Source organism: Mesoplodon bidens (genome assembly GCF_964165515.1).
Source record: "Mesoplodon bidens genome assembly, chromosome: 8".
In the NCBI taxonomy this organism is placed as follows: domain Eukaryota; kingdom Metazoa; phylum Chordata; class Mammalia; order Artiodactyla; family Ziphiidae; genus Mesoplodon; species Mesoplodon bidens.
The window spans coordinates 80,839,381-80,864,629 of NC_138165.1; the positions used below are offsets into that span (position 1 = coordinate 80,839,381).

General features: G+C 35.2%; 1 protein-coding gene across 9 annotated transcripts in view; it reads left to right on the top strand.

Annotated features, from left to right (window-relative positions):
- The window catches only part of NBEAL1 (neurobeachin like 1), a 181,770-nt gene that overhangs the window by 125,773 nt on the left and 30,748 nt on the right, over nt 1–25,249 (top strand). For all 9 annotated transcript variants that reach the window (XM_081241721.1, XM_081241722.1, XM_081241717.1 and 6 more), the window contains 8 exons: nt 1,289–1,415; nt 7,310–7,455; nt 8,073–8,206; nt 16,487–16,588; nt 18,229–18,324; nt 18,718–18,842; nt 21,213–21,353; nt 24,108–24,238. In XM_081241721.1, the coding sequence (XP_081097847.1) occupies nt 1,289–1,415; nt 7,310–7,455; nt 8,073–8,206; nt 16,487–16,588; nt 18,229–18,324; nt 18,718–18,842; nt 21,213–21,353; nt 24,108–24,238 (1,002 nt within the window). The remainder of the gene's footprint in view (nt 1–1,288; nt 1,416–7,309; nt 7,456–8,072; nt 8,207–16,486; nt 16,589–18,228; nt 18,325–18,717; nt 18,843–21,212; nt 21,354–24,107; nt 24,239–25,249) is intronic.

Here is a 25,249-nt window from a genome sequence, read left to right on the forward strand (position 1 = left end):
CAGTGGTTAGGACTCCACGCTTTTATTGCTGAGGGCCTGGGTTCGATCCCTGGTCAGGGAACTAAGATTCCACAAGCTGCACAGCATGGCTGAATGAATGAATGAATGAATGAAAGTAAGTGAAATTGGTAATAATATAAAACCAGTGGCCTCAGTCTTTAAAACTCTTTAAAGTTCCTTGAAGTTTACTTCAGAATTAACTGCAGAATGTTTTACCTATTCCATATATTTGTTTATAAGTATTTTCATCAGTATTTTTCTATTTGTATCAGATTATCTAGACTTGTATGTGATCAAAGCAGATTTATAAAAGAGAAACGCAGCTGTACATTAGGTTAATTCATTTTGTATGTCAGAGCAAGGATACCATTTGAGAAATTAAGGGAGGTTTTGTCATCTTTACCGTGTTTTGTTATTTAGCATGAATTATTTTTATTATACACATGAAATGTCTTTATTCATAGTTAAACATATAAATTTTTTCCAGTCCTACCTACATGTTATGCATATATTTTTATTACTATTCTTATGCCACCAGATAATTGAGAGATGAATGTGCAATAAGAATAGCTACCATTTATTTATTTTATGTGCGATGTGATGTATCTCCATTTCACAGTTGCAAAAACATAGATTCAGAGGGGTCATATGGTTAATAAATGGCAGAATAGAATTTGAATTTAGGTCTACCATTTCACAGCCCATCTTTTTTCCATTACACTAGCTCTGCCTTCTTACATTAATGCATAGTTCGTGACATTTGTTGCATATATATGTATCAGAATTATCTATTAAATTCCATGCACTCCAGAAAGGAACACTTCAGCTTTTGGTCTTTGTATTATCTTGCAGTTAATAATTTGTCACATTCTTTCTTAATATTTCTGTAGTACAAATGCACAGTAAAAATAATTCCATTGAATTAATGTAGTGAGAATAATTCTTTAACTTACTTAGTAGTATGCTTTAGAAGTAAATATGATTAAAGAGATTAATTGGCCTGTTTCTGAAACATAAATAATACCATCATTAAAGATAAATACCATCTTTTAAAACATTTATTCTTTGTATTGTATGTATAATAATTTTTAAAAAATCACAGTCAAGTACCATAGTTAACTCTAAATCATGTATAAAAAATTCTCTGTAGTAAGTCGCTTATCTTAGAAATTTTCAAGTACCTTACTTATAATACACATTATTCATATAATTAACAGTCAGAAATTACAGAAGGACTGTGATATGATTTTCCTGCTTTGTGTTTAACAAACATTTTATGTTTAAACAGGTATCCAGCACTCGCAGCCTTCCAGTGATTCACTGCTTTTGGAAGTAGTGAAACAAGTAAAAGTTAGTGATATGGAGGAGGATAAATTAGATCTTCCTGAAGAGGAAATAACAGCCAGAGCAAATATGTATGTATAAGTACTTGAAAGAATTTAAAATTATTTTATTCTGAGAAATGGGATTGTAAAATTGTGGAAAATATTTGCTGGAAATTCTAATGCTATGCATTCCCAGAATCCAACAATTGATACTATATATCAGCTGTTAGGAGTCTACTAGTGTTACCTGAAACTATTGAAGAAGGCTTCTTAGGACTGGGTTAATTTGGAGCTGGACCTTGAAACTAGAAAATATTTTGAGCCGAATAATAATGAAAATGTATCAAATTTATGGGATACAGCTGAGGTATTTATCTGGAAAGTACAGTGTGAAATATAAACTTTTAAACAAAAGGAAGAAATTATAAAGATAAAAGCAGAAGTCCATGAAAGATAAAACCAAAAAACAAAAAGAAAGATCAAAGAAAACAAAAGTTCGTTATTAAAAATCAGGTAACCAAACAATAAACCTCCAGCCAGATTGGTTAGGAAATAAAGACAACATAAATGACCAGTATCAGGAATGAAAGAGGAGATAACATTACAAATACTAAAATGATTGAAAAGAAATACATTAAAATAATTAAAAGGAAATGATAGGGACTTCCCTGGTGGTCCAGTGGGTAAGACTCTGCACTACCAATGCATGGTGCCTGGATTTGATCCCTGGTCGGGGAACTAGATCCCACATGCATGCCGCAACTATAAGAGTTTGCATGCCGCAACTTATGAGTCCACATGCCACAACTAAGTCTGCATTCTGCAACTAAAAGATCCCGCATGCCGCAACTAAAGATCCTGCATGCCTCAGTGAAGATTCCGTGTGCAGCAACTAAGACCAAGCGCAGCCTAAACAAATAAATAAATATTTTTAAAAAATTCCAGACATCATTTTAGAAAAAAGGAAATGGCAACTTTATGCCAATAACTTTGACAATTTAAATGAAATGGACAAATTCCTTGAAAGATATAAATTATCAAACCTCTCCCAGGAAAAAATAACCTTAGATATATTTTAAAATTTTGAATTTGTAGTTTAAAAACTTCCCCTAAACAAATATAAAACATTCATTTTCTCATCTCTCCTTTGTTACCATACATATTAAACCTGTATATGTTTTAAACCCAATAGTACAGTTTAATGCAGTTATAGTTTTATGCACTTGTCTTTAAATCAGTTAAGAGAAGAAAAAACTATGTAATTATGCTTTCCTTTATATTTCCCTGCATATTTACCTACTTATACACTTCATTTCTTGGTGTACATTCAGATATCTGGTGCTATTTCCTTTTAAGCCTGAAGGACTTCCTTTAGTATTCCTTGTAAGGAAGGTCTATAAGCCACAAATTCTCTTAGTCTTTTGTTATCTGTGGAGATTTTTATTTTGTCTTCATTTTTGACTACTTTTTAAAAAATTGAGATATATTTTTTGAAAATTGAGATTCACTTAATGTAAAATTGACTGTTTTAAAGTGTACAATTCAGTGGTTTTTTAGTATATTCACAGAGTTGTGCAACATCACCACTATCTAGTCCAAGAACATTTCCATCACCCCTAAAGGAGATCTTATACCTTTCAATAGTCAGTCCCAATTTCCTCTCCTCACATCCTCTAGCAACCACTAAATTGGCTTTCTTTCTCTATGGATTTGCCTATTTTGAACATTTCATGTATTTCATTCAATATGTTGTTTTTTATGTCTGGCTTTTTTCATTCAGTTTAATGTTTCCATCCATTTGTTTTTATGGCTGAATAATATTCCATTATATGGATATACAGTTTTTGTTTATCCATTCAGCAGTTGATGGACATTTATGTAGTTTCTATTTTTTTTGGCTATTATGAATAATACTGCCTTGAATATTCATGTACACATTTTTGTATCAACTTATGTTTTCATTTATTTTGGGTATAAAAAAACTAGAAGTGGATTTGCTGATCATGTGTTAATTCTATGTTTAACCTTTTGAGGAATTGTGAAACTTTTCATAATGACTGTACCATTTTACATTCCCTCAGTAATGTATGGAAGTTCTAATTTCTCCAAATCTACCCCAACTTCTATTCTCTGTTTTTTTTTAAATTTATTATACCATCCTAGAATGTTAGAGGTGGTATCTTGTGATTTTAATTTGCATTTCCCTAATGACTAATGATGCTGAACATCTTTTTATGTATTTGTTGGCCATTTATATGTCTTTTTTGGAGAAATCTTTATGCAGATCCTTTGCCTATTTTTTAATTGGGTTGTCTTTTAGTTATTGAGTTGTAAGTGTTCTTTACATATTTTAGCAACAAGTCCCTTATTAGATACAGGATTTACAAAAATGTTCTTCCACTGAATTATTTTTTTTTACTTTCTGTTGGTATCTTTTGATGTACAAAATTTTTTAATTTTGATGAATTTCCTTTCATCAATTTTTTCTAAGAGTTTTATATTTTATCTCTTATGTTAGGTCTTTGATCCATTTTGAGTTAACTTTTGTATGTGGTGTGATGTAGGGGTCCATATTAATTCTTTTGCCTGTGACTCTAGTTGCCCCAGCACCATTGCTTTTTCTTTTGAAGATACTTTTGCCAGATATAGAATTCTTGACTGACAGTTTTTTCCTTTCACCATTTTGAATATGTCTTTTCACTACCTTCTGGTTTTCACTACCTTTTGTTTCTGTTGAGAAATGTGCTATTAACCTTTTCTATTGTGTCCTGTATTGTGATGCTTTTAGGTTATTCTTTTTGTCCTTGGCTTTTAGTGCCTTGGCTTTAGGACCATGTATGGATACCTTTTTTTTTTTTTGTGGTACGCGGCACGGGCCTCTCACTGTTGTGGCCTCTCCCGCTGCGGAGTACAGGCTCTGGACGCGCAGGCTCAGCGGCCATGGCCCACGGGCCCAGCCGCTCCGCGGCATGTGGGATCTTCCTGGACCGGGGCACGAACCCGTGTCCCCTGCATCGGCAGGTGGACTCTCAACCACTGCGCCACCAGGGAAGCCCGGATATCTTTGTGTTTATCTTGCTTGGAGTTCATTGAGCTTCTTGGATGTGTAGATTAATTTTTTTCATATTTGAGAAGTTGCCGGCATTATTTTTTCAAATATATTTTGCCCCTTTTTCTCTGTTCTCTCCTTCTGGGTCTCCCTTTACACATATGTTGTTTTGCTTGATGGTGACCCTTTGAGGTTCTTTCATTCTGCTTGATTCTTCTTTCTTTGTGTTCTTCAGATTGGACAGTTTCTTTTGATCTATCTTCAAGAGCCCTGCTTCTTTTTCCTACAAGTTCAAATATGCTGTTGAGTCCTTCTGGTGAATTTTTCATTTAGTTATTGTGCTTTTCAATTTCAGAATTTCTCATTTAGTTCCTTTTTAAAATATATATATAATTTCTATCTCTGTATCAATAATACTCTATTTGACTAGGCTTTTTTGCCGTAATGCACTTTGGTTCTTTAAACATAGTTTCCTTTAGTTCTTTTCATGTATTTTTATGATAGCTACCTTGAAGTCTTTGTCTACTAAGTTGAACATCTGAGGTCCCCCAGAGACAGTTTCTTTTTACTGCTTTTGAGTTTATGGCCCGTATTTTCCTGTTTCTTCCTATGTCTCATACTTTTTGTGAAAACCATACATTTTAGATAAATTATAGCCACTTTGGTTTCTAATCTCCTCCCTTGATGCTGGTTGTTGTTGTTGTTGTATTTTTGTTTGTTTAGTGACTTTTCTAGATTAAGTCTGTGGAGTCTGTTTTACCTGCAGTGAATGCCACTGATATCTGTACTTACTAGGTTTTTGTTTTGTTTTGTTTTATATTTAAAGCCTTGCTTACTAGGGGTTGCCCCTGGGTCAGCATAGCTTAGTGGTCAGCCAGTGATTAGTTTTTTGTGTTTAAACCCCTTGATCAGTATGACTGCCACTCTTTGCCAGTGGATCTGTATGTGGTTTAGAGAATGCATTCAAATTTGATGATTTACACATCTGCCCTGACTTTTACTTGTTATGATTGTAAAGCCTCACATTCAGCCAAGAATGAGTAGCTAAATCTCAAGTATATAATTTATTCTGGACATCACTTTGTTTAGGTTATAAACAACACATGGCAAATATTTCTCAGAAATTATTTTAATACTATAAATTGACCAGGTTCATGGGACTTCCCTGATGGCGCAGTGGTTAAGAATCTGCCTGCCAATGCAGGGGACATGGGTTCGATCCCTGGTCTGGGAAGATCCCACATGCCATGGAGCAGCTAAGCCCGTGTGCCACAGCTACTGAGCCTGCACTGTAGAGCTCGCGAGCCACAACTACTGAAGCCCGCGCGCCTAGAGTCTGTGCTCCACAACAAGAGAAGCCACCGCAATGAGAAGCCCACACACTGCAACAAAGAGTAGCCTCCACTCACCGCAACTAGAGAAAGCCCATGCACAGTAATGAAGACCCAATGCAGCAAAAAATAAATGAATAAATAAATAAATAAATTTATTTAAAAAAAAAATTGGGCTTCCCTGGTGGCGCAGTGGTTGAGAGTCCGCCTGCCGCTGCAGGGGACACTGGTTCGTGCCCCAGTCTGGGAAAATCCCACATGCCGCAGAGCGGCTCGGCCTGTGAGCCTGCACGTCCAGAGCCTGTGCTCCACAACAGGAGAGGCCACAACGGTGAGAGGCCCGCGTACCGCAAAATAAAAAAATTGACCAGGTTCAATAATATCCTTTGTTGGCATAAGCAGGTTTTTTGGTTAATATAATTTTAGTAAGTTTAAAATATGTCCTTGATTATTTTCAGGGAGCTGGATGGGGTAGTTACCTAGGGAGCTGTCTTTGGTTTTGGTAGATTTTTTTAGTCAGCCTTTTAGTGAGATTTTATTTTCTTTCTTCAAGGACTAGTGAATTCACTGGATGTCAGTCTCATTCATTTTCAAATGAAAAGCCAAAAATCTTTGTTTCATAGAATAGAAATAACCTTCAGACTGTTTACTCTCTCAGGTCACTTATTTCTCTATTTCATCACTGTGAATGTTAGAATTTCACTATTTGGGAAAACATTCTCAGTTTTTTATTTTAAGCTTAGCTTTAGTGGTTGCAATATTCCCAGTTAGGTGATGATACTTGTAGAGCTTCTCATCGAAATCCATTGGAAACAAAATCAGATTTAGTCATTGCTATCCTGGAAATGAGGCAAATGTGAAATATCTAGGACCAGAGAGCAGCTGGCTTGAAGGATATACTTGAATAACATTCCATGAGTCATAGGAGTTCTCATTTCTGTACTTGGCAGTTAAAGTCACCTAGGCCACCAGAAGACTGTCCCTTCCCAGTATTTTCCTCCAAAAAACATACTCGGTAACAGTCCTCCAAATATGAGATGACTTCACTTTAAGTATGGTGTGGCAACATTGGCTCGTAGTATTATTTCCATTTACACTATCAGGGGATGCTATGATGATGATGTTCTAGCTTTTGTTGCTCTTGAAACATCTCATTTTACAGTTTAAGAATCAATCATAATACTTCTAATAATTATTTATGAAACAGCACTAATGATACAGTCCTTTATTCACAGATTCATTTATTCCCTGGGTCAATTCATGTCTGCCAAATATAACTAAAAAACATGACCAGTATTGCTGCATGTTTGAACCATCCTCTACCAGTAGTATTGAAGATTCACTATATTTTGTTTTAATGGGTCATATACAATTGAAATGTAAAACATATGTTTTTTGAAACTTTGTTATTGGGTAATAAGTATATTTGGACATATTTAAGTAATTTAATATGCAGTGGAATGGTTTTTGTAGAAAATTCAAGTACTCTTTCTTGGATAGTGACTTTACAGACACGAGATTCGTATTTGAGTATGATATTCTTTTCCATTTACACAGAATACATTGTTGGATGTTTTTTGTTTGGTTGGTTTTTGCTTTTACAGTGATGAGAAAGAACAGGATCAAAAAGAAAAATTGGTGTTGTCGGAAGACTGTGAACTCATTACAATAATTGCCATAATTCCTGGCAGATTAGAAATCACTACTCAACACATTTACTTCTATGATGGCAGCATTGAAAAAGAGGACGGTGAGCAGTTCTGGGGGAAAAATTTCTGTTGTTCAATAGTTAAGTATCCAGTTTATCAATCATTAATGAGAAGAAAGCGATAAGGTGGGACTGTAGAATTGTAGTCTACCATGTAAAAGGAGACATAGAAAGTCAGTATGGAATTAAATTTATTATCAACAATGTACTGAAGGGAATGCTTCCTTTTTATTATCAATGTTTTTGAAAAGGTTTGGCTAGAGGGGATTGCTATAAACTTAAGTTATAAAATACAATTTTACTTTTATTTATATGTACACTTGCTCCTAGAGGCTTTTCACCTAATCCTTTATCTGAAAATAAAAAGATATTTAAATCTAAGCTGCCAACATAAAGAGAAAAGGAAAACTGTTTCTAAGATATAATATTCAGAGTAATTCTCTATTCCAATGGAAACGAAGTAGAAAAGCTATAGAATTTTAAAATAGTCTTAAAAGAAACAATTTAAACATCCAATAAATTTAACAAATGTTTTTCATCATACAGAAACTGAATTCCTTTTCCGTAGTGCTACTTTTGTCAGGAACTAGGAGATATTTTCTGCATAGCATCAGTAACTTTTTGTGGTACCCCAGTCACAAGATTGTTTCTGTTTTCAGGAGTAGGCTTTGATTTCAAGTGGCCTCACTCTCAAGTTCGAGAGATTCACCTACGACGGTACAACTTAAGGAGGTCAGCCCTTGAGATTTTTCATGTTGACCAATCCAACTACTTTCTCAATTTCAAAAAAGAGGTATGTAAGATGCTAACTTTCTGGAAGCCCCAGACTGTTAGCTTGAAATTATTTTCCAACTAGTGAGCTGTAATGAAACTTCACAACTCTACTCTTTCATCGAGTCAAAATATATATTAGGGTAAAAAAAATACATACCTTTGGGACTAAGCAGTATATGCATTTTTGTTGGAATTTATTTGCAAGTGTTTGGAAGATATTTGTTTTCAGTTTTTATATATAGGTAGATAAAGAAGTCAGTAGAATATTGAGTGTCAGCTAATAGGTATCTCACAGTATCCAGTTGTGAAATAATATGCAATATATATGATATAACTGGATTTATGAAATTGGGTTGGGTTCAGTTCAACAATAGTGGAGGCTATGTAATCAGGAAGAATAATGGAACATGTTTTTCTAGGAATAGAGTAAATTCTTACATAGTGTAAGTGGTTAAGAGATTGCCACTGAAGCCAGGTTACCTGGATCCAAGATCATTCCACCACTAGCTCTGTAACCTTTGACCCGTTAGTTGCCCCCAGCCTTCCTTCCCTCTGTCATATACTTGAGGTCAGACTTGTATCGCAGTCTGATAGCTCTCTCCACCTTGCCTAGCTTTCTCTCCATTTTCTCTCACTGTCATCTCTCCAAATAAAATCCTGCATGTTCAATTCTGTCTTAGCATTTGCTTCTCAGATGACCTGGATTAGCATAGTCAATAACTAAGTTTCTGTTCATTTGTGAGTTCCAGGTTTATTTGTAGATGATTTGATTCAGACATTTAAAGAGCATTTTTCTATTTTTACAAAAAGATAATTTTTTACTATTAAAAATAAATTTTCCCCCATAGGAAAATACAATGTATGTGTTTTTTAGAAAGCTATTTTATGTAAGTAAACCAAGAACACTCCTATTGAATACTATGCTTCTGTAAATAGTTTTTTGTTTGTTTGTGTGTTTTTAGACCTAGTGGTATGTCTTTATTTTGTTCCATTTATTTAATTCATTCTTTTGGTGGATTCGGGGCACAATAAGTTCGATTCTTATTGGTAGGTATAAGATGCTAGAAGGGTATCCAGGGGGAAATGACAAATATCTCCAGTTGGAAATATAAGTGTAAGGTAGACGTTAGGGTGGTAAATATAGATCTGGAATCAGGAGCATATGGGTAACAGATGAAATTATGACAGAAAATAATATCACCTCATGAGCAGAACAGAACAACAAAAGGAGTAGATGATGGTGGACCCCATCATCAGTTTAAGGAGCAGGTAAAGGAAAAGGAGTTGGTGTGAGACTGAGAAGGATGATCAGAGAGTGATGTAAGACCTGGAGAGTAGTGTCCTGGGTGATACGTAGGGGAGAGTTTTAGGGGTTGATCAGTAGGGTCTAATGACATGTATCAAGAGAATGAAGCCCAAAACAGATCATCGAATTAGAAACTGAGGTCAACTGCACTGACACAGTTCATCCAGATTGCCATGACAAAATGACCATAGACTGGATGGCTTAAACAACAAATACTTATTTCTCTTAGTTCTGGACTGAAAGCTGGAAGTTCAAGAGCAGGATTCCAGTGCAGTCAGGTTCTTGGTGAACACCTTCTTCATGGTTAACAGATGCTGTATCCTTACATGGTTGGCAGAGAGGGAGAAGGAGAGAGAGGATGAGAGAGAGAGAAAGAGCTAGCTCTCTGGTCTCTTTTTTTTTTTTTGAATTTTATTTTACTAACTTTTTTATACAGCACGTCCTTATTAGTCATCAGTTTTATACACATCAGTGTATACATGTCAATCCCAATCGTCCAATTCATCACACCACCATCCCCAACCCCCCGCGGCTTTCCCCCCTTGGTATCCATACGTTTTTTCTCTATATCTGTGTCTCAGTTTCTGCCCTGCAAACTGGTTCATCTGTACCATTTTCCTAGGTTCCACATATATGCAATAATATACAGTATTTGTTTTTCTGACTTACTTCACTCTGTATGACAGTCTCTAGATCCATCCACGTCTCTACAAATGACGCATTTTTGTTCCTTTTTATGGCTGAGTAATATTCCATTGTATATATGTACCACATCTTCTTTATTCATTCGTCTGTCGATGGGCATTTAGGTTGCTTCCATGACCTGGCTATTGTAAATAGTGCTGCAATGAACATTTGGGTGCATGGGTCTTTTGGAATTATGGTTTTCTCTGGGTATATGCCCAGTATATTGCTGGGTCATATGGTAATTTTCTTTTTAGTTTTTTCAGGACCCTCCATACTGTTCTCCATAGTGGCTGTATCAATTTGCATTCCCACCAACAGTGCAAGAGGGTTCCCTTTTCTCCACACCCTCTCCAGCATTTGTTGTTTGCAGATTTTCTGATGATGCCCATCCTAACTGGTGTGAGGTGATACCTCATTGTAGTTTTGATTTGCATTTCTCTAATAATTAGTAATGTTGAGCAGCTTTTCTTGTGCTTCTTGGCCATCTGTATGTCTTCTTTGGAGATATGTCTATTTAGGTCTTCTGCCCATTTTTGGATTGGGTTGTTTGTTTTTTTCATATTGAGCTGCATGAGCTGTTTATATATTTTGGAAATTAATCCTTTGTCCGTTGATTCATTTGCAAATATTTTCTCCCATTCTGAGGGCTGTCTTTTCGTCTTGTGTATGGTTTCCTTTGCTGTGCAAAAGCTTTTAAGTTTCATTAGGTCCCATTTGTTTATTTTTGTTTTTATTTCCATTACTCTAGGAGATAGATCAAAAAAGATCTTGCTGTGATTTATGTCAAAGAGTGTTCTTCCTATGTTTTCCTCTAAGAGTTTTATAGTGTCCGGTCTTGCATTTAGGTCTCGAATCTATTTTGAGTTTATTTTTGTGTATGGTGTTAGGGAGTGTTCTCAGTTCATTCCTTTACATGTAGCTATCCAGTTTTCCCAGCACCACTTATTGAAGAGACTGTCTTTTCTCCATTGTATATTCTTGCCTCCTTTGTCATAGATTAGTTGACCATAGGTGCGTGGGTTTATCTCTGGGCTTTCTATCTTGTTCCATTGATCTATGTTTCTGTTTTTGTGCCAGTACCATATTTTCTTGATTACTGTAATTTTGTAGTATAGTCTGAAGTCAGGGAGTCTGATTCCTCCAGCTCCGTTTTTTTTCCCTCAAGACTGCTTTGGCTATTCGGGGTCTTTTCTGTCTCCATACAAATTTTAAGATTTTTTGTTCTAGTTCAATCAAAAATGCCATTGGTAATTTGATAGGGATTGCATTGAATCTGTAGATTTCTTTGGGTAGTATAGTCATTTTCACAATATTGATTCTTCCAATCCAAGAACATGGTATATTTCTCCTTCTGTTGGTATCATCTTTAATTTCTTTCATCAGTGTCTTATAGTTTTTTGCATACAGGTCTTTTGTCTCTTTAGGTAGGTTTATTCCTAGGTATTTTATTCTTTTTGTTGCAATGGTAAATGAGAGTGTTTCCTTAATTTCTCTTTCAGATTTTTCATCACTATTGTATAGGAATGCAAGAGATTTCTGTGCATTAATTTTCTATCCTGCAGCTTTACCAGATTCATTGATTAGCTCTAGTAGTTTTCTGGTGGCATCTTTAGGATTCTCTATGTATAGTATCATGTCACCTGCAAACAGTGACAGTTTTACTTCTTCTTTTCCAATTTGTATTTCTTTTATTTCTTTTTCTTCTCTGATTGCCATGGCTAGGACTTCCAAAACTATGTTGAATAATAGTTGTGAGAGTGGACATCCTTGTCTTGTTCCTGATCTTAGAGGAAATGCTTTCAGTTTTTCACCATTGAGAATGATGTTTTCTGTGGGTTTGTCATATATGGCCTTTATTCTGTTTAGGTAGGTTCCCTCTATGCCCATTTCTGGAGAGTTTTTATCATAAATGGGTGTTGAATTTTGTCAAAAGCTTTTTCTGCATCTATTGAGATGATCATATGGTTTTTCTTCTTCAATTTGTTAATATGGTTTATCACATTGATTGATTTACATATATTGAAGAATCCTTGCATCCCTGGGATAAATCCCACTTGATCATGGTGTCTGATCCTTTTAATGTGTTGTTGGATTTGGTTTGCTAGTATTTTGTTGAGGATTTTTGCATGTATATTCATCAGTGATATTGGTCTGTAATTTTCTTTTTTTGTGGTATCTTTGTCTGGTTTTGGTATCAGGGTGATGGTGGCCTCATAGAATGAGTTTGGGAGTGTTCCTTCCTCTGCAATTTTTTGGAAGAGTCTGAGAAGGATAGGTGTTAGCTCTTCTCTAAATGTTTGATAGAATTCACCTGTGAAGCCATCTGGTCCTGGACTTTTGTTTGTTGGAAGCTTTTTAATTATAGTTTCAATTTCATTACTTGTGATTGGTCTGTTCATATTTTCTATTTCTTCCTGGTTCTTTCTCGGCATGTTGTGCATTTCTAAGAATTTGTCCATTTCTTCCAGGTTGTCCATTTTATTGGCATAGAGTTGCTTGTAGCAGTCTCTTAGGATGCTTTGTATTTCTGCGGTGTCCACTGTAACTTCTCCTTTTTCATTTCTAATTTTATTGATTTGAGCCCTCTCCCTCTTTTTTCTTGATGAGTCTGGCTAAAGGTGTATCAATTTTGTTTATCTTCTCAAAGAACCAGCTTTTAGTTTTATTGATCTTTGCTATTGTTTTCTTTGTTTCTATTTCATTTATTTCTGCTCTGACCTTTACGATTTCTTTCCTTCTGCTGACTTTGGGTTGTTTGTTCTTCTTTCTCTAGTTCCTTTAGGTGTAATGTTAGATTGTTTATTTGTGTTTTTTCTTGTTTCTTGAAGTAAGCTTGTATTGCTATAAACTTCCTTCTTAGAACTGCTTTTGCTGCATCCCATAGGTTTTGGATTGTCGTGTTTTCATTGTAATTTGTCTCTAGGTATTTTTTGATTTCCTCTTTGATTTCTTCAGTGATCTCTTGGTTATTTAGTAATGTATTGTTTAGCCTTCATGTGTTTCTGTTTTTTATGTGTTTTTCCCTGTAATTCATTTCTAATCTCATAGCATTGTGGTCCAAAAAGATGCTTGATATGATTCAATTTTCTTAAATTTACTGAGGCTTGATTTGTGACCCAAGATGTGATCTATCCTGGAGAATGTTCTGTGCGCACTTGAGAAGAAAGTGTAATCTGCTGTTTCTGGATGGAATGTCCTATAAATATCAATTAAATCTATCTGGTCTGTTGTGTCATTTAAAGCTTGTGTTTCCTTATTCATTTTCATTTTGGAAGATCTGTCCATTGGTGTAAGTGAGGTGTTAAAGTCCCCCACTAGTAATGTGTTACTGTTGATTTCCTGTTTTATAGCTGTTAGCAGTTGCCTTATGTATTGAGGTGCTCCTATGTTGGGTGCATATATATTTATAATTGTTATATCTTCTTCTTGGATTGATCCCTTCATCATTATGTAGTATCCTTCCTTGTCTCTTTTAACATTCTTTATTTTAAAGTCTATTTTACCTGATATGAGTATTGCTACTCCAGCTTTCTTTTGATTTCCATTTGCATGGAATATCTTCTACCATCCCCTCACTTTCAGTCTGTATGTGTCCCTAAGTCTGAAGTGGGTCTCTTGTAGGCAGCATATAGATCGGTCTTGTTGTTATATCCATTCAGCAAGCCTGTGTCTTTTGGTTGTAGCATTTAATCCATTCATGTTTAAGGTAATTATCGATATGTATGTTCCTGTGACCATTTTCTTAATTGTTTTGAATTTGTTTTTGTAGGTCCTTTTCTTCTCTTGTGTTTCCCACTTAGAAAAGTTTATTTAGCATTTGTTGTAGAGCTGGTTTGGTGGTGCTGAATTCTCTTAGCTTTTGCTTGTCTGTAAAGCTTTTGATTTCTCCATCAAATCTGAATGAGATCCTTGTCGGGTAGAGTAATCATGGTTGTAGGTTCTTTCCTTTCATCACTTTAAGTATATCATGCCACTCTCTTCTGGCTTGTAGAGTTTGTGCTGAGAAATCAGCTGTTAACCTTATGGGAGTTCCCCTCTATGTTATTTGTTGTTTTTCCCTTGCTGCTTTCAGTTATTTTTCTTTGTCTTTAATTTTTACTAGTTTGATTACTGTGTGTCTCGGCGTGTTTCCCCTTGGGTTTATCCTGTATGGGACTCTGCGCTTACTGGACTTGGGTGGCTATTTCCTTTCCCATGTTAGGGAAGTTTTCAACTATAATGTCTTCAAATATTTTCTCAGGTCCTCTCTCTCTCTCTTCTCCTTCTGGGACCCCTATAATGTGAATGTTGTTGTGTTTAATGTTGTCCCAGAGGTCTCTTAGGCTGTCTTCATTTCCTTTTATTCTTTTTATTCTGTTCCGCAGCAGTGAATTCCACCATTCTGTCTTCCAGGTCACTTATCCATTCTTTTGTCTCAGTTATTCTGCTGTTGATTCCTTCTAGTGTAGTTTTCATTTCATTTCTTGTATTGTTCATCTCTGTTTATTTGTTCTTGAATTCTTCTAGGTCTTTGTTAAACATTTCTTGCATGTTCTCTATCTTTGCCTCCATTCTTTTTCCGAGGTCCTGGATCATTTTCACTATCATTATTCTGAATTCTTTTTCTGGACGATTGCCTATCTCCACTTCATTTAGTTGTTTTTCTGGGGGTTTATCTTGTTCCTTCATCTGGTACATAGCCCTCTGCCTTTTCATCTTGTCTGTCTTTCTGTGAATGTGGCTTTTGTTCCACAGGCTGCAGGATTGTAGTTCTTCTGCTGTCTGCCCTCTGGTGGATGAGGCTATCTCAGAGGCTTGTGCAAGTTCCCTGATGGGAGGGACTGGTGGTGGGTAGAGCTGACTGTTGCTCTGGTGGGCAGAGCTCAGTAAAACTTTAATCCGCTTGACTGCTGATGGGTGGGGCTGCGTTCCCTCACTGTTGGTTGTTTGGCCTGAGGCGATCCAACACTGGAGCTACCTGGGCTCTGGTGGGGCTAATGTCGGACTCTGGGAGGGCTCACCCCAAGGAGTACTTCCCAGAACTTCTGCTGCCAGTGTCCTTGTCCCCACGGTGAGCCACAGCCATCCCCTGCCTCTGCAGGAGACCCTCCAACACTAGCAGGTAGGTCTGGTTCAGTCTCCCCTGGGGTCACTGCTCCTTCCCCTGGGTCCTGATGCGCACACTACTTTGTGTGCGCCCTCCAAGAGTGGAGTCTCTTTCTCCCAGTCCTGTCGAAGTCCTGCCATCAAATCCCACTGTCCTTCAAAGTCTGATTCTCTCAGAATTCCTCCTCCCGTTGCTGGACTCCCAAGTTGGGAACCTGACGTGGGGCTCAGAAGCTTCACTCCAGTGGGTGGACTTCTGTGGTATAAGTGTTCTCCAATCTGTGAGTCACCCACCCAGCAGTTATGGGATTTGATTTTACTGTGATTGCACCCCTCCTACCATCTCATCGTGGCTTCTCCTTTGTCTTTGGATGTGGGGTATCTTTTTTGGTGAATTCCAGTGTCTTCCTGTCGATGATTGTCCAGCAGCTAGTTGTGATTCTGGTGTTCTCGCAAGAGGGAGTGAGAGCATGTCCTTCTCCTCTGCTATCTTGGTTCCTAATCTGTAAATAGTTTTAAAAGCACATTTGTATGTGGTATCTAAACTTCATAACAGCGTTCAGATTAGATATGGCAAATTCCATTTCTTTCTTTATAGATGAGGAAACTGAAGTTCAAAGATTAATTTTATTCCTTTACATTGCATAAACCTGAGTAATTCACAGAACTGTAAGGGTAGAGATTATTATATTTAATATACAAATGAGACTCAGTAAATTAATTGATTTGCCAAGATGATTAGTAAATGACAGAACTAAATTTGAACTAGAAGTGAAGTAGTTTTTTGATTCAATGTCTGAAGATTATTCCATTATATACTATAAAGTTCTAAAAAAAATACGTGTCATAATTTCGTTAAGCCTTGTAAAATAGAGAAGTTAAAACCACAATCCTCTGTTTATATGAAATGTTCAGAATTGGCAAATCCATAGTGATAGAAAGTAGTTTAATGGTTGTCAGGGGATGGGAGGGAGTAGAAATTGGGGAGTGATGGCTAGTGAGTATGTAGTTTCTTTTGAGGATGATGGAAATGTTCCAGAGTTAGGTAATGTGAATGGTTGCACAACTCTGTGAATATGAGAACAAGCCCCCTGAATTGTATATTTAAAAGGGTGTATTTTATGGTATATGAATTATATCTCAGTAAATCTGTTAATAAAGCCATAATCCTGGTTTGTCTTGATCAATTTTTAAGCCATGAAGCGCTTTTTTTTTTAATAGGTTAGAAACAAAGTATATAGCAGGCTGTTGTCACTTCATTCTCCAAATAGTTACGGAACCAGATCACCACAGGAGTTATTCAAAGCATCAGGATTGACACAGGTAGGAAATTTTAAGTCATTGATTTGGTGTGCATTTTATATCTCAGAATTTTGCTTAGAAGTAAAACTTCCTTCTTTCAATTATTTTATTTTGATTATGCAACTGCTCTTCTTCCATTCAGATTGATCTTATGAATTATCTTTGGATCATTCTGTTTCCCTCACACATACAGTGTCCTGTCTCCAGTTCACATGTCATTCAGTTCATGGGCATATCTTATAAATTCTTCTCTTTTTTTTGCGGCACGCGGGCCTCTCACTGTTGTGGCCTCTCCTGTTGCGGAGCACAGGCTCCGGACGCACAGGCTCAGCGGCCATGGCTCACGGGCCCAGCCGCTCCACAGCATGTGGGATCTTCCCGGACCGGGGCACGAACCCGTGTCCCCTGCATCGGCAGGCAGACTCTCAACCACTGCACCACCAGGGAAGCCCTAAATTCTTCTTCTTTAATAATGTTCTTTTTAAAAAATGGTACACAGGATTTTTTTTCTTAATAATAAAATAATCTGTGCACAAGAAAAAAAATGGGAAAATACAAAAGACACCATGGAAAAAAGGCAAAAAAAAAAAAAAAATTCTCCAGTCCTTCTATCTGCCAAACTAACTAATGCTTTCGTGTATTTTATCCTCACATATATCCCAACATCTCTTGAATTTACACTGTCCAAAGCCAAAGAAAGGCCCTTGTTTTCTGCTCTCTAGGGTTTTAGTAGTCTTCCAATTAGGTTCTCTTGCCTCCTGGCTCTCTCCTTCCTCCTACATATGTGTTAACCTTTAAATGTCGCTCTTGTTCAAAAGCCATGAGCAATTGTTTCCTATTGTTTATGGAATAAGCTTTATTTAATAGAGTATATTTCCTGCTTTCTGTGGAATAAACTTTATTCATTAAAGTACTATTTCCTCAGTTTGGCACTCAGATACAGTTATAATTGGGCTTTCTATAAAATCTGTATACATAGATTAATTTCTCACTATTTCCCATAAGTATGTCCTTTGCTTAAGGCGCACAGTAAACTTAAAGGTGTGTATTAATCTGTCAGCAAAATGCTTGAACATGCCTACACTGTGTAGAGTAATTAGTAGTCTAAGTACAGTAAGGTGATTAAAAAATGTTTATGTCTTCCTTTAGAAAATTTTTATATCTGTTATAGCAAAATCCCATTTACCTTTGCTCTATAAAAGTAGTTTTCTGAATATAGTTAGTATAATGTTTATTTAAAATTTGTAGATCATTTTAGTACATTGAGATACTGAATTTTTAATATTTACACTTATGAAAATTTCAATTTATGACAAAAATTTCAAATTTGGGCAGTCCTTCTAGAATTAAAAAGTTTTAAGATATTCAAACAAAATATTTTTTAACTGAAGAAAAGACTTAATTCTTATAGAAGACTTTTTAGATTGTAGTGTAGGAACTTTCTTTTTCTTTTCTAGAGACCAATTTTTAAAAGGAAGTGAATTTAGGAAAAGCATATTGATTTTACCTCCCTGTTAAATATTTTTTAAAGCTTCATTCCTTTATCAAAAAGATGATAGAGATAATGGGAACAAAAGATTATTTTAGTACTGTCAGTAATAGTTACTGATTTCTAAGAGATACAGATTAATTTTGATTTTTTCTTTTTTTGTGCTGTCTAGAAATGGGTAAACAGAGAGATATCAAATTTTGACTACCTCATTCAATTAAATACAATGGCAGGACGAACCTATAATGACCTTGCGCAGTATCCTGTGGTGAGTTTTATATAAATCTTGTAAATATGGAATTACCTTTCGGTTTTCTAATGCGCAGAATATATGTGGGTGATATCTAGTTTTTATTTTTTAAAAGATATAAAAACTGATTTTGCCTTTCTGTATATTTCTATCCTGCTATTTTCAAGAAGTATGTAAATATGAAGAGTATTTTAAAAATAAAAACCCTTTTTCTTTCACTTCATTGAAAATATTCCAGTAGAATTACAGGAAATAATGCTTCTGGTTATTGAACTAAAGATGAATAAACATTTGCAACAGGGAAAAAATAAAGGCTATCCCTTTTTGTCTTAGATAAACATTTATATTAGATATGGAGATGGTAGCCTCTCTAGGAAGGAATGTCTAAATTGTAAATTGTGGCTCTTTTAGTTCCCCTGGATTTTACAAGATTATACTTCAGACGAGTTGGATCTTAATAACCCATCTGTATTTCGAGATCTTTCCAAACCAATTGGGGTAGTTAATGATAAAAATGCCAAAGCCATGCGAGAAAAGTAAGTGCTTTTCATCCCTTTTGAAAGATGCCCATAGCTTGTTTGAATTTGTATTGATTTCTGTTATGGCCAACCAAGTGTTACTTTTTTTAAATGCACAACTACTTCTGATAATCAGAGTCTGGTAATTCCTTCACTAAGTTTTCTTGAAAATATATCAGTTGTCCTTCAAATATGTTAACTATAGTCTGTGTATTTCCCTTCATTACCAAAGTTAAACTGATATTGTTTAGAATTTCTTTCACCTTGTAATAAGTATGTGCTAAAAAGTAATAGGTTCTTGAAATTTTTCTCCCCAGGTATTTTAGACTTAATAACCTACAAATCTAACATTCCATCTAATATAATATTTTGGTGGATATAAAATTAATAATACTAACCTGTTGTTCACCAATAATGTGAATAAAGAACAGTGAAATGTGTGAAAATTTAGAAAGTGATATTTGAATAAGGAAAAGAAATATTTATAATTCTATATATTTATGAGCCACCCTGTAAACGTCTCATACTTTTTTTTTATCCAAAGCCAGCTGCTGACACTAAAAAATAATCTAATTTTAATTTTCCTTTTTCTCAGTGTGGACTTGGGGATGACTTGTCAGTTATGACTTCTAGTAATAAAGACAAAGAGCAGTTCTGCAAACAAACTTAGTTGTAGATTTATTTGAGGGTTGATGGTACATTATTTTTCCCCCCTTTTTGTTTGCAGACCTTCCCCAGGACTTTTTGCTGTGTTTAATATTTGATGTACTAAATGGAATTTTGCTGTGTATATATTACCCTACTGCCATTAGTCAAACTGTTAACACTGTTCCACAGGAAATACTGATCATATAAATTAACTTATTTTGTAGATAATCAAAGATACAATTTAATTTAAATTTCAATAGTATATTTTTTTGCATAGGTACAAATGACTTTGACCCGAAAACTTTCTTTATTCTCCTGAAATTACTGATTTCTATGTAAAAGGAAATTTACCTTAGCTTGATGAACTGATTAGTATTTTGGTTTAAAATTTTCAATGTTTATTTCTTCCAAAAAACTGTTCATTCTTATTTAGATATTATATCCACAAACTCAGATGTCACCATTCAAAACAATTATAGGATCAGTGATAGTTCTTGCAGAATTATTATACATATCCTTTGCTGATAATCTGATTTAGACCTTCTTCTATTCCACCATCTCGTTTTTTTTTTCCTTTTTAAAAAAAATTTTATTGGAGTATAGTTGATTTACAATGTTGTATTAGTTTCAGGTATACAGCAAAGTGATTCAGTAATACGTATACATATATTCATTCTTTTTCAGATTCTTTCTCATATAGCTTATCACAGAATATTGAGTAGAGTTCCCCGTGCTATATACATCTCCTTTTACCTTTAGATCATTAGACATTCATTTTTACAATTCTTGACTGACCTTCTATATTTTTTTCCATTATCTTGGCCACAAAAGGATGTCTAATTATCACATGCTTACAATAAGCAGAAAAATAGAAACAGCATAAATATCTATAAGTAAATAGTTAAATTGTTGTATATTCGTACATCTACTTGTTATAAATACCGTGTACCTGTTAAAAATAGACTATTCAGGGCTTCCCTGGTGGTGCCGTGGTTGGGAGTCCGCCTGCCCATGCAGGGGACGCGGGTTCGTGCCCCGGTCCGGGAGGATACCACATGCCGTGGAGCAGCTGGGCCTGTGAGCCATGGCCGCTGGGCCTGTGCGTCCAGAGCCTGTGCTCTGCGGCGGGAGAGGCCACGGCAGTGAGAGGCCCGCGTACCGCAAAAAAAAAAAAAAAGACTATTCAGTCGTTTTGTAAGATTTAAAAAAATTTTTATTGTCGTGTGGTTGATTTACAATGTTGTGTTAGTTTCTGCTGTACAGCAAAGTGAATCAATTATATATATTTTGTAAGATATTAATAGAAAATTGTTAGATGAAAAAATACGTTGTGAACAATATATAATGTATAGTGGTTTTATATTAAAGTATATTTTTATATTAAAATATATATTAATTCATAATTCAGGATTGACACATATTCATCAAAATGTTAATATTAATTATCTCTGGGAATTGTAATTGATTTTAAATTTCTTCATTTTTGGTAGTTTCTCTCTGGTTTCTAATTTATCTATAGTGAATATGTATTGCATAATACAAAAGTGTTCAAAAATCCAATATTAGTGCTATTTTATTGTTCAGTAAAAAGTAATGAATTTTTTTTCATGTATTAACATGACGTGATGATACAAATACATAGTTTCTTAAAAACTGTGTTTTCAGCAATACAATACAAGCATATGTCTTTCTAGGTTAATTTTACTATTGTGGTTATAAAACTTTAGTTTCTTTTTTTAGATATGAAAATTTTGAGGATCCTATGGGAACTATTGATAAATTTCATTATGGTACTCACTATTCAAATTCTGCTGGGGTTATGCACTATCTTATTCGTACAGAACCATTCACCACCCTCCACATCCAGCTTCAGAGTGGAAGGTATGTTTTGGGTAAATAAGCTATTTTCTTAAGACTGTATGATAGTGTTGAAAACTCTTTGCCTTCATGTCATGTACTGTTATAACAGGGCCTTATCTTTTTTTTCTCCTCTGTTAGGTTTCGATTCATATACTAGCTCCCTAGATAAAAGCAACCAAACTAGTTTGAGAACAGGTCACTCAAACTGACTTACACAAATGACTTTTAAGGTGAATTCCTTTTTACTGCTATCCAGTGTACTTTTGTGATTTTCAACTGGGTTTAGGAATCTACCAGAGATTTAGAGTTAGAACTGATTTAGACCTTGATCCAAGACGTCTCCCAGAGATTCAAACCTAACCAATGCCTATGTAGTCCCCCTAAAAATATTTATTAATCAATAGGAATAAAAATAGGGAGAAATAAGGGCCCTTACATTATTAGTAGCAGCTCAAACAGATCTGTGATGCCATTGTATTATTGTATCACCTGTCAGTGTTATAACTTACCTAACTTACACATTTTCTTAATGATCCTAAAGAAAGAAACTTTCCCAAGAATCCTCCATTCCCCAATGTATCCTCCAGGAAGCTCTCTACTTACTCCCATTTTGTCTCCGTGTTGCCTTATTCTTTACCATTATCATTTTGCCTTTTCTACCCAGGCAAAAACTATGTAAACATTGCCTTTTCTACTCTTTCCATGTAAATTTTCTCTCTCAAAATTAGCCTGGGTTCCTTATTCCTGTCTTTAGTACACCAAGCCTTGGCTATCAAGGAGAGGCTTTGATCACTACACATCTCCAAATGTTACATTTGTCATGAATGCAGGTAATTTTCCTTCCAGGAAAGTGTAACTGGGTCTTTTCAGCTTTTAGTGATTTTATGAATAAATGATTTTTTAAAAAGCTTCAAAAATAGATTCTGTTTGTGCTTCAAAGGACATCATCAAGAAAGTAAAAAAGACAACCAATTCAGTAGGAGAAAATATTTGCAAATTATAGATCTGATAAGGGACTTGTATCTAGAATATATAAATAATTCTTGCAATGCAATAATAAAAAGACAAATGACCCAGTTAAAAACTGGACAAAGGATCTAAATGGACATTTCTCCAAAGAAGATTACAAATTTCCAATAAACACATGATTAACATCGTTAGTCATCAGGGAAATGCAAGTCAAAACCAAATTGAGATACCTCTTCACCCACATGAGGATGGCTATAATAAAAAAGACAGATAATACCTACTGTTGATGAGTATGTCAAGAAATTGGAATAATTATGTACTGGCAGTGGGAATGTAAAATGATGCAGCCTCTGTGGAAAACAGTCTGGCAGTACTTCAAAAGGTTAAAGATAGAATTACATATTACCCAGCAGTTCTACGCCTACGTATATACCCAAGATAACTGAATACATATGTTCATGCAAACACTTGTACACAAATGTACTTAGCAGCATTATTTATAATAGCCAAAATATGGAAACAACAAAAATACCCATCAACTGGTAAAGGAATAAATAAAATGTGGTATACCCATGCAATAAAATATTATCTGGCATGAGTTAATAAAGGGAATGAAAGATTGATATATGCTACAACATGGATGAACCTTGAAAGCAGTATGCTGAATAAAATAAGCCAGACACAAAATGCCATATATTGTATGATTTACATAAAATGTCTAAAACAGACAAATCCATAGAGACAAAGTAGATTAGTCGTTGCTCAGGGGTGGAGGGAGAATGAATGGAGAGTGACTTCTATTAGATGCAGGGTTTCATTTAGGAGTGATGAAAATGTTCTAAAATTGATTGTGGTGATGGCTGCACAGCTCTGCATATATTGAAGGCTGTTGAATTTTTCACTTAGAACGAATTATATGTATGTTAATTATGTATCAGTAAAGCTGTTCTCCCCCACCCAAACAAAAAGATTCTGCCATTAAAGCTGTACCTCTCCTTCAATTTGAATATACCATTATTAGACTTTATTGATGACACAGTCATTGACTATAATTAAATTTAGAGTTCTGCTAAGTTCAGCTCTGCTTCAAAACAAGGTTGCTAGGCATAAAGAGTCATATTAGTCATTAACTGTCGCTTAGAAGTCATCATTTATGGAATAAATCCAGGAAAACTCTATCAAAGGAGATGAAACAGAAGGGATTTATGCTGTTTATGATTAGCCAAAGCAATAAAATTGCATCATGACCACGTGAGCTTCTTTCAACTACCATAGGCCCATGATGGAACATGAAAATAAAGTTAAAATAAGATAATAGCATATGCAAGTAAAGTATAAAAGCTTTAGCTACAGAACTATTTCCCTAACTCACCCTCTGGTTTTTAGCAAAAGAGTTTGTAAAGATACTTATGTATCAAGGATTAAATCAGCAGCATTTCTATAGATCTGTTAACTATGTATGTAAATACTATAACACTTAGAGTGGTATTTAAACTCTGTAATTTTAAAATATCCAAACAATATTTATTTACTTTCTATAATAAATTTTACTGATTAAAAATTATGCCATTTTCATCTATTTTAACTAAGATGATACTAGGGATTAAAATTATAGTATTCAGTTCCTGGCAACAAAATAAGAAAGATTGTCCTAAGGAGAGCAACTTGCGTTTTTAGATGTTAAAGAGAAAGGTTAAATAAAGAGAAACTAATCATGAGGAAACCTGAAGGAAGATTAAAGGTTTGTTTTAGCCTGTTGTTGCTATCATTCAGTATTCACTGTTCTCTTTCAATCTCCACATGCAGGTTTGACTGTGCAGATCGACAATTCCATTCCATCCCTGCTACCTGGCAGGCTCTCATGGACAATCCATATGATGTGAAGGAACTTATTCCTGAATTCTTCTATTTCCCAGAATTTTTGGAAAATCAAAATCGTAAGAAATAGGAGATTAAAAATTGGACTGAACAGGTCCCAATGGAGAATCCTGAAAAATATCTTTTAGGACATTTTTGTAATGACCTCTAGATTATTTAAGGTTCATTCTGTCTGTGTATTTTCCAGTGACAGGGCTTAAATGATGTTCAGGTACTAGTCTTATCTTCTACGGATAGAAGTGTTACAGTGAATAAGATAAATGAGTCAAATTTGAATTGGTAAGAGAATTTATCAGAGTACAGTGTTTACTAGAGAAGCAAAAAATGGCTATATGCTATTTCAGCCATAAAGCTCCATGGGTTAAAAGTGTTTGAGTTAGATAAGATGAAGATTTATACCAGGGGTCAGCAAACTATAGGTTCATGGGCCAAATCTGTGGGCAGACCCATGTGTTTATAAATAAAGTTTTATTGGAATACAACTAACCAATTCATTTACGTAAACTGTGGCTGCTTTCACAGTATAATGGCAGATTTGAGTAATTGCATCAGAGACCATAGGGCTCACAAAGCCAAAAATATTTATTCTTTGACACTTGGAAGAAATTTGCTGACTCCTTTTACAGCAGAAGACAGGAGGCAAGCTGAAAATAATGACTGGGTATAAGTTACCACAATATTTGAAAAACCATATTATGTTTTTGAAGAAAAGAATCATAGAGTGAAATATGGTCTTTAAAAATGTCCAAATACTTTTTCTATGAGGTAGTTTAGATTTATTTTGAGTACAAATAAGGAAATTGGCAAGGTTCTTACTACTGGTGTTCTTTAGGGAAATTCCAGTGTCAAAGGGCTGTTACAACTTCTTTTTCCTCCCTCAGCACGTAATGTTAATGTTTGACCCTTTGCTTGCTCAGTAGAATTGTTTGTCCTGCTGGTGAAAGCATATCCAGGACTTCATGACCTTCAATTGTGCACTCTGGGGCAGGTTGTTGGAGGCAAGGCATCTAACTCTCAGAATAAGGCAGTTAGAAGTGGTCACCTTCAGAAAATCAGATGCAACTGTTGAC